The sequence below is a fragment of the Bufo bufo genome, chromosome 5, assembly GCF_905171765.1.
Source record: "Bufo bufo chromosome 5, aBufBuf1.1, whole genome shotgun sequence".
NCBI lineage: Eukaryota > Metazoa > Chordata > Amphibia > Anura > Bufonidae > Bufo > Bufo bufo.
In genome coordinates this window covers 201288510-201307252 of record NC_053393.1, presented here as the reverse complement: position 1 = coordinate 201307252, position 18743 = coordinate 201288510, and the positions used below count along the sequence as shown (strand labels likewise).

Genomic DNA, 18743 nt, shown 5'->3' with positions numbered 1-18743 from the left:
ACAGAATCCATGGATGGCAGGCTTTTGAGTGTCCTTGCAAAGAAAGGTGGCTATATTGGTCACTGATTTGTTTTTGTTTTGTTTTTGAATGTCAGAAATGTATATTTGTGAATGTTCAGATGTTATATTGGTTTCACTGGTAAAAATAAATAATTGAAATGGGTATATATTTGTTTTTTGTTAAGTTGCCTAATAATTATGCACAGTAATAGTCACCTGCACACACATATATCCCCCTAAAATAGCTAAAACTAAAAACAAACTAAAAACTACTTCCAAAAATATTCAGCTTTGATATTAATGAGTTTTTTGGGTTCATTGAGAACATGGTTGTTGTTCAATAATAAAATTAATCCTCAAAAATACAACTTGCCTAATAATTCTGCACTCCCTGTAGAGCTTCATCATCATCGGGAGTGACAGCTTGCCCTTGAGTGAGAGAGGATGACAGCTTGCCCATGAGGTAGTGGCAAAGCGGCAAAGCCCGCTAGCATGACCGGGAGTCAGGAGGGTGGCAGCAGTGGGAGGTTGGGTGCCAAATGTGCCCAGGGTAGACCACCCGCTTTGCAGAAGCCTACCTGCCTGTAAAGTAGTGGTGCAGGGATTCATGGAGGCAGTGGCGATAGCAGTCAGTCAGTGCGGAGTGTTGGGGGAAAAGTCACCTACTCGGCGGTGTGGCAGTTTTTTGTTAAACCGCCAGAGGAGGTGAACATGGCCATTTGTAGAATCTGTGGGCAGAAGGTGAAGCATGGCCAGGGTGCCAATGTTGGCACCACGACCCTGAGTCAACATATGCAGCATCACCATAAAGTGGCTTGGGAGAACCGTGGCTCTGATGTGGTGGTCCAACCTGCAGCAGCAACCGCTGCATCACCCACTGGCATGCTCCTGATTTCAGGCAGTCAAGGCTCCACCACCTCAGCGAAAGGGAGCTGTCTGTCCTTCCCATCATCTGCTGGTCCTGATGCTCCTGCTCCTCCTCCTTCTCCTCGTCAGTCATTCCGTCAGCAATCGATCACAGAAAGGGTTGCCAAGAGACAACATTATGAGTGCACTCATCCGACAGGGCAGAAGCTAAATGTGCTCCTGGCCAAGTTGCTGGTGCTGCAGTCCCTCCCTTTCCAAGTGGTGGAATCTGCACCTTTCAGAGAACTAATGGCTTGTGCCGAGCCAAGGAGGAAAGTCCCAAGCCATAATTTCTTTACCAAAAAGACAGTACCAGCCCTGCACACGTATGTAGAACAGAAGGTGGGACAGTCCTTGAGCCTGTAGGTGTCTGCCAAAGTGCATGGCAGCACCAATGTGTGGAACTTTAACTAAGGTCAGGAACAATACATGTCCTTTACGGCCCACTGGGTGAATGTGGTTCTTTCATAGCCACACCAGCAAATTGGCCAGGTGACGCCGCTTCTGCCTTTATTTGTCAGTCGCCAGGACTACGGGATGGACAACGTCATTCCACTGCTTCATGTCTTGGAACAGATGCTGGTAAATCTGGCTGGTCAGGGGACTGGAGACGTGGCACCTAGATCTCAATGCCATATGAGCCCTGTGGGGGCTGAATTGGAGGAGGAGGAAGAGGACATTGAAGCACAAGCAATGTGTAACAAAATGGGTGGTTTTTCTACACAGGTGACAGGAGAGGAGGAGCAGGAGCAGCCAGAGGAGCTACCTACAGGTCGAAGAGTAAGACGAGGCAGAGGACCCAGACACACTGTGGCAGTATGCAGTGGAGATGGAGGCAGGGAGTCCCTCCGAGTCACTTGCACAAATGGCCCGATGCATGCTCACTTGCTACCATAGTGACAGCCGAATTTTCACCATTCAGCAGAGGGATGACTTCTGGCTCTCCACCTTGTTGGACCCTCGCTACCGATCCAAAATGGTGGCCTTTTTTACACCCGCTGAGAGGGAGGACAAACGGAAGAGACATCCTATGTAGTCAGTTTTCCGCTGCCTATCTGCGCCATCGTCCATCCTCTTGCAGGTCTGATCGGGGGGCCGTCTGCGCTCACGTTCCTCTGCCATGGCAACTGTGGCAGGGTGGGGGGGTAGGAGCAGTTCCAGCTTGATCAGCAGCAACTTGAGTCTAGAGTTGCTGATGAGCAGCTGTCTTCACCCGCCTAGTGAACAAACTACTTATCAGCAGCAGGTGGTGGCATACTTGAACAGCACCCTGCCACCCCACATTGAATATCCGCTGAACTACTGGGCAGCCAAACTGGATTTGTGTCCGTAACTGGCAAAATATGCCCTGGAAAAGCTCTCCTGCTCAGCCAGTAGTGTGGCATCAGAGCGGGTGTTTAGTGCAGTGGGGGCCATAGTTACCCCAAGAAGAACACGTCGGTCCACCCAAAATGTGGAGAGAATGACCTTTGTCAAGATGAATCAGGCGTGGATCAGCGAGTATTTCCACCCACCAATGCCTGATGCATCAGACTAGATCATCCATGGTGCCACACCAACACTTTGACAAAAGAGACTGGTGTCTTCTGGCTACCTGCCTCAGCTACTATTCTGATGCTGCCACAAGCCTGATGCCACCCAATTGATGCCAAGTACTCCTTTCACCCACTATATTCAGCTGGTACAGGTATTGCCACCCACATCCGCATTCTGTCACCGGGTCACTCTGTGGTCCCTGATGCTGCTGCCACCTCCACACTACGTCACCTTCCAACTCTGTGGTCTCCTGATGCTGCTTCCACCTCTACACTATGTCACCTTGACACACTGTGGTCTCTTGATGCTGTTGCCACCTCCACACTATGTCACCTTGCCACTCTGTGGTCTCCTGATGCTGCTACCACCTCCACTCTATGTCACCTTGCCACTCTGTGGTCTCCTGATGCTGCTGCTGTCACCTCCACACTATGTCAACTTGCCACTCTGTGATCTGATGCTGCTGCCACCTCCACATTCTGTCATTGTGCCATTCTGTGGCATCCTGATGATGCTGCTGCCACCCCCACACTCTGTAATCATGCCACCCCGTGGCCTCATCCTGATGCTGTTGCTGCCACCTCAACACTCTGACATTGTGCAAGTCTGTGGCCTCCTGATGCTGCTTCCACCTCAACACTGTCATTGTTCCACCCTGTGGTCTCCTCCTGATGCTGCTGCTGCCACCACCTCCACACTCTGTCATTGTGCCACTCTGTGGCCTCCTGATGATGCTGCTGCCACCTCCACACTCTGTCATTGTGCCACTTTGTGGCCTCCTGATGATGCTGCTGTCACCTCCACACTCTGTCATTTTGCCACTCTGTGGCCTCCTCCTGATACTGCTGCTGCCACCTCCACACAATGTCATTGTGCCACTCTGTGGCCTCCTGATGCTGCTACTACCTCCACACTGTCATTGTGCCACTCTGTGGCCTCCTCCTGATGCTGCTACCACCTCCAGACTCTGTCATTGGGCCACTCTGTGCTCTCCTCATGCAGTTTCCACCTCACCACTATGTCATAGGACCTCTCTGTGGACTTCTCATGCTGTTCCCACCCTCTCCACTTCATGACTGGGCCACTATTTTGCCTTTCGGCCTGGCTGACATCATTATTTATTTGAACATTCTTCTAGTCTGTCAGAAGTAAGGAAAAATGAGACACACAACGGATCCTGTCTGTGTAACAGCTGTAAGACCTGCATGACATGGTGCCTATTTTGCATCAGAATTAGCCTATGATTTGGTAGCCAAAAGCCGGAGTGGGTACAAAACACAGAAGACATGCAAAGCTGGAATGTTTTGCATGTCTTCTGTGTTTTGTACCCACTCCTGCTTTTAGCTACAAAATCATAAGCTAATTCTGATGCAAAATAGGTCATCTCTGTTTTGGATCTGTTTTCTTTAGCAATACTAATGGATTACTGACCAAATAGTGGCAGAGTAAAGGCGGATGCTCCACAGACAGGATCCATTTTTTGTGGGTTATTGTTCTGACGGATCAGAAGAAGGGCAAAATAATCAGTAACGTAAACAAAAACTTACTGACACCCTCTCCACCATGTCTGGAGGGGGTGCTCTACTTGTATAAGCTTTCAAAGGGGTTGTCCGGGTTCAGAGCCGAACCCGGACATACCTCCATTTTCACTCCGGCAGCCCCCCTGACATGAGCATTGGAGCAGTTCATGCTCCGATGCTCTCCTTTGCCCTGCGCTAAATCGCACAGGGCAAAGGCATTTTTTGGAGATCTGGTGATGTACCGGGGCTCTCCATGGGGCTGCCAGGAACCCCGTTGACGTCACCGGCACTGATGGGTGGGATTTAACACTGCCGTAGCCATTAAAATGGCTAGGGCAGCGCTAAAGCTCGTCCATCAGAGCTGGTGATGTCACTGAACACACTGCCGGGCGGAAACAAAAGAGACCATGTCCTGCGCGATTTAGCGCAGGACAAGGGAGCGCATCGGAGCATGAGATGCTCCGATGCTAGCCTTAGGGGGCTGCCTGGGTGAAAATAAGGATATGTCCGGGTTCAGCTCTGAACCCGGACAACCCCTTTAATAGAACTGTTTCTGTTTCTCTATTTGGAATCAGCTGCCAACGGTGTAAAAGGAGTGCGCTTCTTCTTGATGCTAACAGTACCTGTAAGGCTGAGTTCACACTAGAGTTATTTGGTCAGTTTTGGCCCCGTAACTGCCCAAATAAGTGAAGTGTGCAGTGATTCTAAGAGCAACACCTGTCATCTGCATGTCATACTGACTTACAGTATTGTTTCACTACCACAGCAGACTCCCTATGTGTGTTACTGCAAGACAGTGTTCTACACTGCTATAAGGGATCTCTGCAACCAGGAAATAGCCATTTTTTATGCAATTCGCCACGAATAAATACAGATCAAACCAAATATTTTCGAAAAATCTGGCGAACCGGCCGAACCGAATTTGTGAGAAATTCACTCATCTCTACTAGTTAATGTTAATGTACAACATATGCCACATTGTACCTAAGTAGTGACATATGCCGTAGCCTTCCATCAGAAAAAAACTTCCTGATGTGTACAGTACTGTATAATAAACATCAAGCTCGAACACAGAGGCTGTTGATATCCTCAGATAAACCATCAATATTATAGTTTCAATAAACTTTTTTTTTTATTCTTTATGGTTGTTCTGTATAACTTTGAAAAAGCTAACTCTCTAAACCATTATACATAGTGCTATATAGTATTAATATAATGCTAATTTACTCCATCTGTTCATACATCAAATCTCTCAGTTTATGTCATGATATTATCATATCTTTGATATCATGATGTTATGTAGAAATTATCAATACTTGTGTATCTCTTAAAAAGAAATACCATAGGACCTTTCGCTAAAATTATTGTGGAGATTTATATTAATTTAGTGGATAAATTTTTTTATATTTTAAATAATTTTGTATGAATTTATACATTATTAAATCAAAGGACATTTTTTGGTGAGATTGTATTTTTTATGTTATTTTCTATATTCCTACTGAATAGGGGTAAGCAGCTATATGTGCACCCATAAATTCCTTTCATATATCAGTTTGAAGAAAAAACTGACCTGTTACCATTAGAGATGGCCTTGCGTTTCGTCCGGCGGTCGTTTCGCGGCAAACTTTGCTCGTTCGCGATTCGGCGAACATGCGAACATATTGAGATGTCCGCCCGCGCCATATTCTTTAACATTGTGAAGAACTTTGACCCATGACATATCAATCAGGTGGTACAGGACACCAATTGAGACATTTCAGCACATGGACATACCCCCTACCTTATAAATAAACCTGATCTGGCCACCATTTTACATTCAGTCTTTTGCCAGCATAGGAAGAGGTTGCTGTGTGGAGCAGGGACAGACTGTTAGGGACACCAAACGCTAGCTAATTGGGCCACAAAAGTCCTTTTAAGGACTGGTATAGGTGTGCTATCGATAGGTGTGACTTACGAAGGGGTGTAATGTACTGATAATATACTTTCTAACATAGAAAGTATATTATAGTGCATTTGTATTGTGCAGCAGTTGTGTGCAGTTCCGCTGCGATACTGCAACTACACAAAGTGCCAAATGCTATTGGAACAAATAATTTCTACTGGTGTGATATACCAATAATATACTTTCTATATAGTGCATTTGGGTAGTGCAGCATTTGTTTGCGGTTTTGCTGCGTTACCACAGCTACACAGAGTGACAAACGCCATTAGAACAAATAATTTCTACTGGTGTCATATACCAGTTGCCCCCCCAAAAAATTATTGAAGCAGGGGTGTTGTATGCCAATAATATACTTTCTATATAGTGCATTTGGTTAGTGCAGCATTTGTTTGCGGTTTAGCTGCATTACCCTTAGCTACAGATAGTGACAAAAGACATTGGAACAAATAATTTATCCTGGTGTGATATACCAGTTGCCCCCCAAATATAGTGATTGAAGCAGGGGTGGTATATACCAATAATATACTTTCTATATAGTGCATTTAGGTAGTGCAGCATTTGTTTGCGGTTTTGCTGCATTACCACAGCTACACAGAGTGACAAACGCCATTAGATCAAATCATTTCTGCTGGTGTGATATACCAGTTGCCCCCCCAAAAACTGATTGAAGCAGGGGTGTGATATACTAATAATACACTGCGTGCATAATTATTAGGCAAATGAGTATTTTGACCACATCATCCTCTTTATGCATGTTGTCTTACTCCAAGCTGTATAGGCTCGAAAGCCTACTACCAATTAAGCATATTAGGTGATGTGCATCTCTGTAATGAGAAGGGGTGTGGTCTAATGACATCAACACCCTATATTAGGTGTGCATAATTATTAGGCAACTTCCTTTCCTTTGGCAAAATGGGTCAAAAGAAGGACTTGACAGGCTCAGAAAAGTCAAAAATAGTGAGATATCTTGCAGAGGGATGCAGCACTCTTAAAATTGCAAAGCTTCTGAAGCGTGATCATTGAACAATCAAGCGTTTCATTCAAAATAGTCAACAGGGTCGCAAGAAGCGTGTGGAAAAACCAAGGCGCAAAATAACTGCCCATGAACTGAGAAAAGTCAAGCGTGCAGCTGCCAAGATGCCACTTGCCACCAGTTTGGCCATATTTCAGAGCTGCAACATCACTGGAGTGCCCAAAAGCACAAGGTGTGCAATACTCAGAGACATGGCCAAGGTAAGAAAGGCTGAAAGACGACCACCACTGAACAAGACACACAAGCTGAAACGTCAAGACTGGGCCAAGAAATATCTCAAGACTGATTTTTCTAAGGTTTTATGGACTGATGAAATGAGAGTGAGTCTTGATGGGCCAGATGGATGGGCCCGTGGCTGGATTGGTAAAGGGCAGAGAGCTCCAGTCCAACTCAGACGCCAGCAAGGTGGAGGTGGAGTACTGGTTTGGGCTGGTATCATCAAAGATGAGCTTGTGGGGCCTTTTCGGGTTGAGGATGGAGTCAAGCTCAACTCCCAGTCCTACTGCCAGTTTCTGGAAGACACCTTCTTCAAGCAGTGGTACAGGAAGAAGTCTGCATCCTTCAAGAAAAACATGATTTTCATGCAGGACAATGCTCCATCACACGCGTCCAAGTACTCCACAGCGTGGCTGGCAAGAAAGGGTATAAAAGAAGAAAATCTAATGACATGGCCTCCTTGTTCACCTGATCTGAACCCCATTGAGAACCTGTGGTCCATCATCAAATGTGAGATTTACAAGGAGGGAAAACAGTACACCTCTCTGAACAGTGTCTGGGAGGCTGTGGTTGCTGCTGCACGCAATGTTGATGGTGAACAGATCAAAACACTGACAGAATCCATGGATGGCAGGCTTTTGAGTGTCCTTGCAAAGAAAGGTGGCTATATTGGTCACTGATTTGTTTTTGTTTTGTTTTTGAATGTCAGAAATGTATATTTGTGAATGTTGAGATGTTATATTGGTTTCACTGGTAAAAATATATAATTGAAATGGGTATATATTTGTTTTTTGTTAAGTTGCCTAATAATTATGCACAGTAATAGTCACCTGCACACACAGATATCCCCCTAAAATAGCTAAAACTAAAAACAAACTAAAAACTACTTCCAAAAATATTCAGCTTTGATATTAATGAGTTTTTTGGGTTCATTGAGAACATGGTTGTTGTTCAATAATAAAATTAATCCTCAAAAATACAACTTGCCTAATAATTCTGCACTCCCTGTATACTTTCTATATCGTGCATTTGGGTAGGGCAGCATTTGTTTGCGGATTAGCTGCATTACCTCAGCTACAGATAGTGACAAACGACATTGGAACAAATAATTTCTACTGGTGTGAAATATCAGTTGCCCCCCCAAAAAAACTGATTGAAGCAGGGGTGTTATATACCAATTCTATACTTTCTATATAGTGCATTTGGGTATTGCAGCATTTGTTTGCAGTTTAGCTGCGTTACCTCAGCTACAGATAGTGACAAACGACATTGGAACAAAAAATTTCTACTGGTGTGGTATTCTAGTTGCCTCCCAAAGGAACTGATTGAAGCAGGGGTGTGATATACCAATTATATACTTTCTATATAGTGCGTTTGGGTAGTGCAGCATCGGTTTGCGGTTTTGCTGCGTTACCTCAGCTACAGATAGTGACAAACGACATTAGAACAACGTAAATCTCGTGGTCGAAAATAAAAAATTTCTAGGCTCCACCAGGACACATTTCAGAGAATTTCCCTTTAAGACGCATAAAAATGTCCCCTGATTAAGATACATATATTTTGTTGGAGTTTTTGTCATTGACCCCCCTCTAGTATGTCACTGTCCATGTTGTGGGACTATTTGTACACTTCCACTAAGTATTTGGTGGCTGCAAATATGAGCTGAAGATTTTTCAGGTTCGCCTGCCATTAAAGTGAATGGGGCCCGCTGCAAAATTACGGTTTGCAAACATTTGATCGCTTTTGCGCGATCACGTTCGCGAACTGTCCCGGCCGATGTTCGTCCATCACTAGTTATCATCATTCTTTGGGTCAATACGATTATAACAATACTACATTTATATAGTTTTTATTGTGTTATACTGAAAAAAAAATATTTTTGGAGATAGCAGAGTACAGCACTTAGCTATCCCCAGCGACCCCATAGAAATAAGTGGAGCAAAACTTTTCAAACCAGCCAATCTGTCTATTTCAGGGAGGGGGGGGGGGGTTTCCACAGGGTTTGGACCACCATTCTCGTGAACGGTGGAGGTCCAGCAGTACAACTCCCACTGCTCTGATAGTTATTCATTATCCTGCGGATAGGGGATAACTTGTTATAACCAGAATACCCCCTTAAGACACCCTAGGTGCTTCTAGATTGCTTCCCCAACGCATTGCAGATTCGCTGTGTTCTTATGGAGCCCTCTCACCTTCAAGGCTCCATAGAAACTATAGCTATAAAAACCCTGGTGTCATTAGAGAGACAAGGGCTTTTACAGTATGACCAATGGCTCCCCTGAACGCCACACTGACCCGTTCAGGTCTTGGGAGAGCAGAGCCCCTAAGGAAAGCCTCTTCAGATGCTGTGAATGGCATCTGGTGAATTGTGATTGCCGTTATCATCAATTGCAGACATTATTCCCGGGTGTCTACTGTTTAAAGCAGCAGAATTCAGGCAGCTATAGCACCTGGTGCTCTCGTGGTCATACTCAATTTTTAAAGACCAGATTTTCACGTCCAGAAAGGTTTCAAATACAATATTGTAGTACAGCATATAGAATTGTAAAGACTGTGAACACTCTTTCCTCTGTTCCTATAACAATATTATTATATAGTTTGTGAGAGATGTCTAAAAATATGGCTCACCTGTTCTGTCACATGCATCATCTGATATATTTTTAAAAATTTCACTTAATCCATCAAAGTTCTCAACAAAGAACCATTTGCCCGTGCTTCCTGCCATTGTCATTAGCTCTTCAGTTTGGGCTTTGGCTACTCCAATGGCATATATGATGATCCCAGCATCATGTAGCTGTTTAGAGGTTTCATTAAGTTTATCACGGTCATGAGATTCACCATCAGTTATAACAAGAAGATACTGAGGGACTCCTCTATGTTGACGGCTGCCTTGTTTTTCTGTAAAAAATCTTTTTGAAAATTCCAAAGCCTCAGCAGTATATGTGTTTCCACCTATAGGTGGATCATCTTGAATATGCTTGATAATGTCCTGTTTATTGTGGTACTCATTGAGGTAGAATAGCTTATGTGGGTTGTCCGAATATTTCAGAGAACCAAATTGAACATGATTTGGCCCAACGATTGATTTATCCACAAATGATGTAATAAATTTTTTCATTGTGTTATATTGCTCAAGACTTATACTCCCTGACGAGTCCATCACAAAAACAATATCGGCAACTTGTATTCTTGCACATTCTGTGAACATAGAAAAATGAACTTGTACTGTAAGTCAAAAAAACTTTTCAGATATCCAAACACAACAAAATAATATTATATTGACAAGTGTTATTACATGTATATGCTTTAGATTATATTAAATCATCTCACTTTTGAATTTAATGATGTAGTACAAGTAATAACCTCAAGGGTTGCCTTCTATGCCAGGCACATTTGGGAAAGTGCAAGGGCCCACTGAACACTGCGAAGTCCATAGTTGTCAAGCAGAGGGTTTGGTAGACAACAGGACCTTTTGTCACTAGACCAAAGTAAACCTGGTGCTGACTCTTATAGGTACTGTCTAAGGCTACTTTCACACTAGCGTTTTGGTTTTCCGTTTCTGAGATCCGTCATGGGCTCTCAAAAGGGGTCTAAAACGAATCGGTTTTGCATTAATGCATTCTGAATAGAAAAGGATCTGCTCAGAATGCATCAGTTTGCCTCCGTTCAGTCACCATTCCGCTCTGGAGGCGGACACCAAAATGCTGCCTGCAGCGTTTTTCTGTCCGCAATGTGGTGCGGAGCAAGACGGATCCATCCTGGCACACAATGTAAGTCAATGACACAATAGAAAACGGATCCGTCCCCCATTGACTTTCAATGGTGTTCATGACGGATAAGTCATGGCTATAGAAGACATAATACAACTGGATCCGTTCATGACGGATGCATGCAGTTGTATTATGGGTAACTGAAGCGTGTTTGCAGATCCATGACGGATCCGCAAAAATCTTTAATGTGAAAGTAGCCTTAGTATTAAAAGAGATGAAACAACCCTTCCTTTCAACAGTGCAATACAAATCTTTTGCTGATTGCCATATGTCTACCTTGGATCCTACGCCAATTAGTTGTTATAGTGGGCAAAGATTTGTCAAATCAATGATGACTATATAATACATAGAAGGACCGGGTCCACTAGAGTGGGATCTGCTCTTACTTAGTGTGGGATCATCCTCTTTGTCACTTACATGCCCTAATAGGGCATATAGGCAGGGTTTGTCTCCATAACAAAACTACTTAAATACTACTTTAATGGTAGTTCTTCTAACATTTGCTATTACTATTAATTACTCACAAAATATGTTTTAACCCCTTAGTGACCAGCCTGTTTTAGGGCCTTACTGACCAAGCGTTTTTCTTCCTTTTTTCATCATCGCGTTCAAAGAGCTATAACTTTTTTATTTTTCTGTCTATATAGCTTTTTGACAGCTTGTTTTTTGCGGGACAATTTGTAGTTTTTAATGGCACCATTTTGGGGTACACATAACTTTCTGATTAACTTTTATTAACTCTTTCTGGGAGGGAGATGGGAAAAAACGCAATACTGCCACTGCGTTTTTACGTTATAAATTTTATGGCATTCATGTTTCGGTATAAATAACATAATATCTTTATTCTCTGGGTCACTACGATTACAGTGATGAAAAATACATATACCGTATTTTTTGCTATATAAGATGCACCCGATGATAAGAAGCACCCCAGATTTTAGAGTAGGAAAATAAGAAAAAAATATTTTTCATCAGACCTCATATCAGCCCACTCAGACCCCCATTAGACCTCATATCAGCCCACTCAAACCCTTATCAGACCTCAGATTAGCCCATCAGACCCCCATCAGTCCTCAGATTAACCCATCAGACCCCATCAGACCTCAGATTAGCCTATCAGACCCCATCAGACCTCAGATTAGCCCATCAGACCTCAGATTAGCCCATCAGACCCCAGATTAGCCCATCAGTACCCCCAGACCTCAGATTAGCCCATCAGTACCCCCAGACCTCAGATTAGCCCATCAGTACCCCCAGACCTCAGATTAGCCCATCAGTACCCCCAGACCCTCCCTGGTCTGTGCCGCGGCTCCTCTTCAGCTGTCGTGGTCCCATCTTCCCGGCCTGCGCTGCACTGTCACATGACTGCGTGCAGCATCAGGTCATAGTGCGCGCACTACGTCCTGATGCTGTAAGTCTGTCAGGACAGTGCAGCACAGGCCGGAAGATGGGAGCACGACAGCTGAAGAGGAGCAGCAGCGCAAACCAGGGAGGGTAAGTATTACCTGCGCTTGTGCCGCTTCGCTCCCCGCTCCTAATACATACTAGTGAGCGCTTTTGGGGGGGGGGGGGGGGTAGTGCGTCTTATAAAGTGAAAAATACAGTATTTTTTTTTTCAGTTTTACTACTTTTTTGCAATAAAACCCATTTTTTTTAAGAAAAAAATGTTTTTGCATTCCCACTTCCCAAGACCCATAAGGTTTTTTTTTTATCTATCTATGGAGTTGTGTGGGGACGACTTGTATTTTTCATTGGTATCATTTTGGAGTAAATGTCACTTTTTTATCGCTTGCTATTACCTTTTTTCGGTGGCAACTAAGAATAAATGATCAATTCTGTCTTTTGTAATTTTTTTAATGGGATTTTTATTATTGAATAAATGTGCTTTTTTTTTACTTTTTATTCCCACTGAATAGTCCCACAAGGGGGCTATAACAGACAACATTCGGATTGATTTTAAAATGCAATGCATTATCCCTATAGTATATATATATATATATATATATATATATATATATATATATACAGTACAGACCAAAAGTTTGGACACACCTTCTCATTCAAAGAGCTTTCTTTATTTTCATAACTATGAAGGCATCAAAACTATGAATTAACACATGTGGAATTATATACATAACAAACAAGTGTGAAACAACTGAAAATATGTCATATTCTAGGTTCATCAAAGTAGCCACCTTTTGCTTTGATTACTGCTTTGCACACTCTTGGCATTCTCTTGATGAGCTTCAAGAGGTAGTCCCCTGAAATGGTCTTCCAACAGTCTTGAAGGAGTTCCCAGAGATGCTTAGCACTTGTTGGCCCTTTTGCCTTCACTCTGCGGTCCAGCTCACCCCAAACCATCTCGATTGAGTTCAGGTCCGGTGACTGTGGAGGCCAGGTCATCTGGCGCAGCACCCCATCACTCTCCTTCATGGTCAAATAGCCCTTACTTTCAACGTTTTCCCAATTTTTCGGCTGACTGACTGACCTTCATTTCTTAAAGTAATGATGGCCACTCGTTTTTCTTTACTTAGCTGCTTTTTTCTTGCCATAATACAAATTCTAACAGTCTATTCAGTAGGACTATCAGCTGTGTATCCACCTGACTTCTCCTCAACGCAACTGATGGTCCCAACCCCATTTATAAGGCAAGAAATCCCACTTATTAAACCTGACAGGGCACACCTGTGAAGTGAAAACCATTTCAGGGGACTACCTCTTGAAGCTCATCAAGAGAATGCCAAGAGTGTGCAAAGTAGTAATCAAAGCAAAAGGTGGCTACTTTGAAGAACCTAGAATATGACATATTTTCAGTTGTTTCACACTTGTTTGTCATGTATATAATTCCACATGTGTTAATTCATAGTTTTGATGCCTTCAGTGTGAATCTACAATTTTCATAGTCATGAAAATAAAGAAAACTCTTTGAATGAGAAGGTGTGTCCAAACTTTTGGTCTGTACTGTATATTGCATTTTATTATCAGTGCTATTCTGATATTGACCAGCAGGCTCCACCAGAGAGGCGCAGCCTGCTGGAAATGACTCAAGGCTGGTCTGGGGCCTACAGGAGACCCCAGCCAGCCTTCACACACATCGGCACCCTGCAATCACATTTGCGGGGTGCCGATGGGAGACAGAGAGAGTCCGCTCCCTCTGTCAGCACTTTACATGCGGCTGGCACCATTGCCCGCGGCATGTAAAGTGTTAAACAGCCCGGATCGGCACTCATGCCTGTCCGGGCTGTTAAAGAAGGGCCGCGGCATGTGAGAGCCAGGCCCCCGCTGCACGGGGGGCCAGCCTAAGGCACCTTAGTGACCTCGTTTAAAAGGTGTATGGGTGGTCATTAAGGGGTTAAAGGAAACCTGTTATAATAAAGATGGTGCCTGATCTGCAGACAGATTGATGTAGAGCAGAATATGTTGAGCACATTGATATATAGACAGCTTTATGGCACTATCTGTTTCTCCTGGTTTTGACCCTGCTTGTCTACTACTCTTTGCACCCAGATCATTCTGATAGAAATGCATCTAACGAGCTCCCATGAGTTTTCTGCTTCCTTACTCCATATGCATAACCTGGATACCTAGCAGCCAAGTCCATCAGGACTTGCATCTGGCTGTGGTGAATAACTTAGTGGTAACCTTAGCTTCCTACCAATTGGAGCGAACAAGAAAGACTGGTAGCTGTTTCAGAGTTTTCTGGTTGTGTTTCTGGACAGGGACCATAGTATTTCCTTACAAAAAGTTATCAGTTATGCCAGACAGAGATCATATAAAATATATAACTTTAATAAGTACCAATGAAAATATGCACAATAAATTAATCAACGACAAAGGTTAAAGGGAACCTGTCACCTCCAAAAAACCATCCCAAGCCGGCAGCAGTACCTGAGAGTAGCCCGCAGTGTGTTTCTAATAATCATTTTCGTTCAGCAGTCAGATGTGGTAAAAGTTCTGAAAACTTTCTTTTATTCCCTGCCCACACTATTTTCTAGTCATGCTTGAAGTCAAGGGGGCAGCGGCCTCTTTGCTTCAAGTCAAGGCTAACCATGCCCCCTTCCCTGCCCCTTTGCTGTGACTGACAGTTGGCAGTTCGGCTGGCTTTGCTGAACTCTCTGCATAAGCGCTGTCAGTCACAGCAAAGGGGCAGGGAAGGAGGAGTGGTTACCTTGACTTGAAGAAAAGAGGCCGCTGCCCCCTTGACTTCAAGCATGACTAGAAAATAGCGCGGGCAGGAAATAAAAGAACTTATTCAGAGCTTTTGCCACACCTGACTGCTGAACGAAAATGATCATTAGAAACACACTGCGCGCTACTCTCAGGTACTGCTGCCGGCTTGGGATGGTTTTTGGAGGTGACAGGTTCCCTTTAACATACATAGATATATCTAATCGAAACACCTACCCCCAAAGAGCATGAAAAGAACAGCATCCCATCTTAAATCTCAGAAACATGCAAGGATAAATAGCTAGACACCCGCGACCATGTTTAACTTCACCTGATGCAGGAGCTTCACCTGTGGTCAGATTCATATATATTTTTGTGGGAGAGGATTCAACATAACGTGTATTTCATTAATTTAAATCCCCGTTCTTTCTATGTTTATTCCAGTGGGTAGCCTCAATCAGTTTTTGATAGCTATGGTAGTTCTGTATGAATGGTCATATAGGAAAGGTGTCAATTTTTGAGTAGGACTGCCCACTGGACTTCTAAGCATAGAAAGAACAAGGATCTAAAATAATAAAATACAAGTTATAATGAACCTGACCCAAAACTGTATATCAATCTGCTCAGCTACTCCTACTCTCTAATTTGCTGCATGCAGATAAGACACTATCTCCAACTACACCACATCTTCCCTTTTACATAACTTCTTTCTCAAAAAGAATGTTTCCAAAATAAATACCAATTATATGGAGTTACAACACTTTAAATATGTATAGGATTACTTACCTATTTTTTTTTTACCCATTTTTCTTCATAAACCACATGCCAACTGCTCACTTACAATTATTATTTTTTTTTTATGGTAAGTAATGTAGGCTCCATTGTAGAAAGTACTGAGCTATAGCACATCATGCTGAACTATGACTTGCCTACTGTTAAGTATGATGCTTATATGAAGCACTTGCTTTACATTTTTTGTATACTAACCTTCAAGTGGACTGCAGATTCCAAAAATTAATTTATCTTCTATAGTCTTCAATACGTCAAAAGATTCTAGATATTGCACTCGTTCTTTCTTCCCACTTATTTCTTCTAGTTGAGTTTTATTTGCATTGAAAATGCCCACAGAGATAATATTTACACTGTTATTTCTCAGAGACTCAGCCTGAAGTTTAAAATCATCTTGTGCCTTTCCATCTGTAATAAGTATCAGGAATTTTTTCATCTTAGGTCTTGCACCTTTCATTTCTGTGAAGTATTGAGACACAAATTCCAAGGCTTTCCCGGTGTATGTACCCTTGCCCATATATCCCATTTTGTCAATGGCATCCCAGATAATAGCTTTGGTCCCATTCTTATTTAGCTGTAGCACCTCCATGTTGACATCACTGAATTGGACAATACCAAACTGTAAGTTATTTGGCCCAATCTCGGTTTTGTTAACCAGACTTTTCATAAAATTCTTCATTTTATTAAAGTTTTCTGTGCCTATACTTCCAGAACTGTCAACCAGGAACATCACATCAGCCTCCACATTTTGACAAGCTGTAAAGACAAAAGTGTAATACTTTGGATTATGCATTGTCCAGACCAAGTATAAAAACTGTTTACAGAGCTACTTCAAACAACAAATGATTTCTAATGATTTCTAATGAATAAGTCTAAAAGTAGTTCAAAGAATTTTACTTTAAAAATGAGTGTGACCCATTGCAGTGATTTTATTCAGTGAGGTATTAGGATTTAACCAGGGGCAGAACTACCATCATAGCAACTGTTATGGGACCCACAGTAGCAGGGTGGCCTGGGCTGTAATGAGATGTACAGTAATGATTACCCCCAATGATTATCCCCTGTCTTGTGAGCTCTCCTTCCCAGCTTAGAAGGGGCAATATTGTTGCTGCATTGCGCCTCTTGGTGGCGAGAGGACGTGCTGCATTCATTGGGGCAACAGGGCTATGTGAGTATTACGTTCTTTATTCTATTAACACTACAAGAGCAACACTACTCTAAAGGGGGAACTAAGGGGACAGCACTATTGTGTGGGGGCATTATATTGTGTGGGGGTACTAAGAGGGCATTTTACAGTAAGGGGGCATAACTACTGTGTGTGGGCACTAAGAGGGCATAACTACTGTGTGGAGGCACTAAGGGGGCATAAATACCTTTTGGGGGCACTAAAGGGCCATTTACTGTGCTTTGGCACTAAGGGGGTATTCTATTGTGTGGGGGCACTAAAGGGGCATGACGAGAGTGGGCAATGTTGATTTGCCATGAAAGGGGAAGTTGCTGGAAGGGGGGGGGGAGCATTCATAAATTTGCTATAGAGCCAAGCGTTTTCTAGTTATGCCTCTGGATTTAACATGTAAGCACACTTAACATGGTGCCTATGCAGTATACACTTTTTGATAAATATATTTGCTCCTGCAGGGAAAAAAATGCATGACACGTAAAAATAATTTTTCAACTAAGCAATAAGGTACCAAAAATATTGCAAAAATGCAAGTTATGTAAAACTATTATTTCAATAGTCTGCGACTATATTTTCCTGTTTCTGGTCTTATCATTAAAATATAACCTTTATTTCTTTCTTTAATAGACAATACATAACCACGAAAACATAAAGTGAAATAGTTAAAAATACATATGGAGGGCCCCTATATTTGGGACTGAGGGCGCAGTGTATCTACTTCGTTGGTATATCAGAGGGATATTGCTCCATATCTCGCTGAGGCTGCGTGCAGGCTGATTTATGCTGTGACCTATGTTACTACACTTTAATGTCGGTAATGTCAGCCGACACCAGGCATTCTATCATCTAAGCCGCACTATATTAGCTGATCACACTATAGAGATTAATTCTTGATTAGTGCAATGCCCCTATCTATAAGTCTCTCGGTAGCTGTACTCCTTATACGTTGCTGTCTACACTGTCCCTCAGGTATATTCGGCGTCTGCAGATCGCCTTATTTCTATTCCATTTTTTGCCCTGCCATAATTCTTAAAAAGTGTTAAAGACGCAGCTCCCCCCTGCGTCTTTAACACTTTTTAAGAATTATGGCAGGGCAAAAAACTGTGTTGCCCATAGCAACCAAACAGCTTGGCTTTCATGCTGCTGTAGTATAATAAAAGCTGTGTTGTGATTGGTTTCTATGGGCAACACATAGGGGCACATTTATTAAGACTTATTTAGACCTGGCGTGAGGGGGGCTAACCGTTGTGCCACTATCTGCACCTGAAATATGTCTAATTTAGGCATTTTTCAGCATAGTAAATGACCCCCATAGTTTCTTTAGACAGTTTTGATAAATCTTCTCCTCTAAATACAGTATAAACGTAAACAGACTCCCCCTTCAATCTATCCAGGACACAGCAGTCAGGCTCATCTATCTGTCTAACTGCTACTCCAATGATTCTGCCCTGGGCCAGTCATTGCACTGGTTGCCCATACAGTACAGCAGTGGTTCTCAACCTTTCTAAAGCCGTGACCCCTTAATACAGTTCCTCATGTTGTGGTGACCCCCAACCATTAAATTTTTTCCCTTGCTACGTCATAACTAATTTTGCTACTGTTATGAATTGTAATGTAAATATCTGATATGCAGGATGTATTTTTATTGCTACAAATTGAACATAATTAAATCAGAGTAATTAAT

The 18743-nt window shown here is 42.8% G+C and overlaps 1 protein-coding gene across 1 annotated transcript in view; it reads right to left on the bottom strand.

Moving 5' to 3' along the window:
* The window catches only part of LOC121002731 (collagen alpha-6(VI) chain-like), a 300596-nt gene that overhangs the window by 175861 nt on the left and 105992 nt on the right, over positions 1-18743 (bottom strand). The window contains exons 8-9 of the mRNA XM_040434227.1: positions 16078-16635; positions 9782-10351 (exon numbers count right to left, since the gene is read on the bottom strand). Of these exons, the coding sequence (XP_040290161.1) occupies positions 9782-10351; positions 16078-16635 (1128 nt within the window). The remainder of the gene's footprint in view (positions 1-9781; positions 10352-16077; positions 16636-18743) is intronic.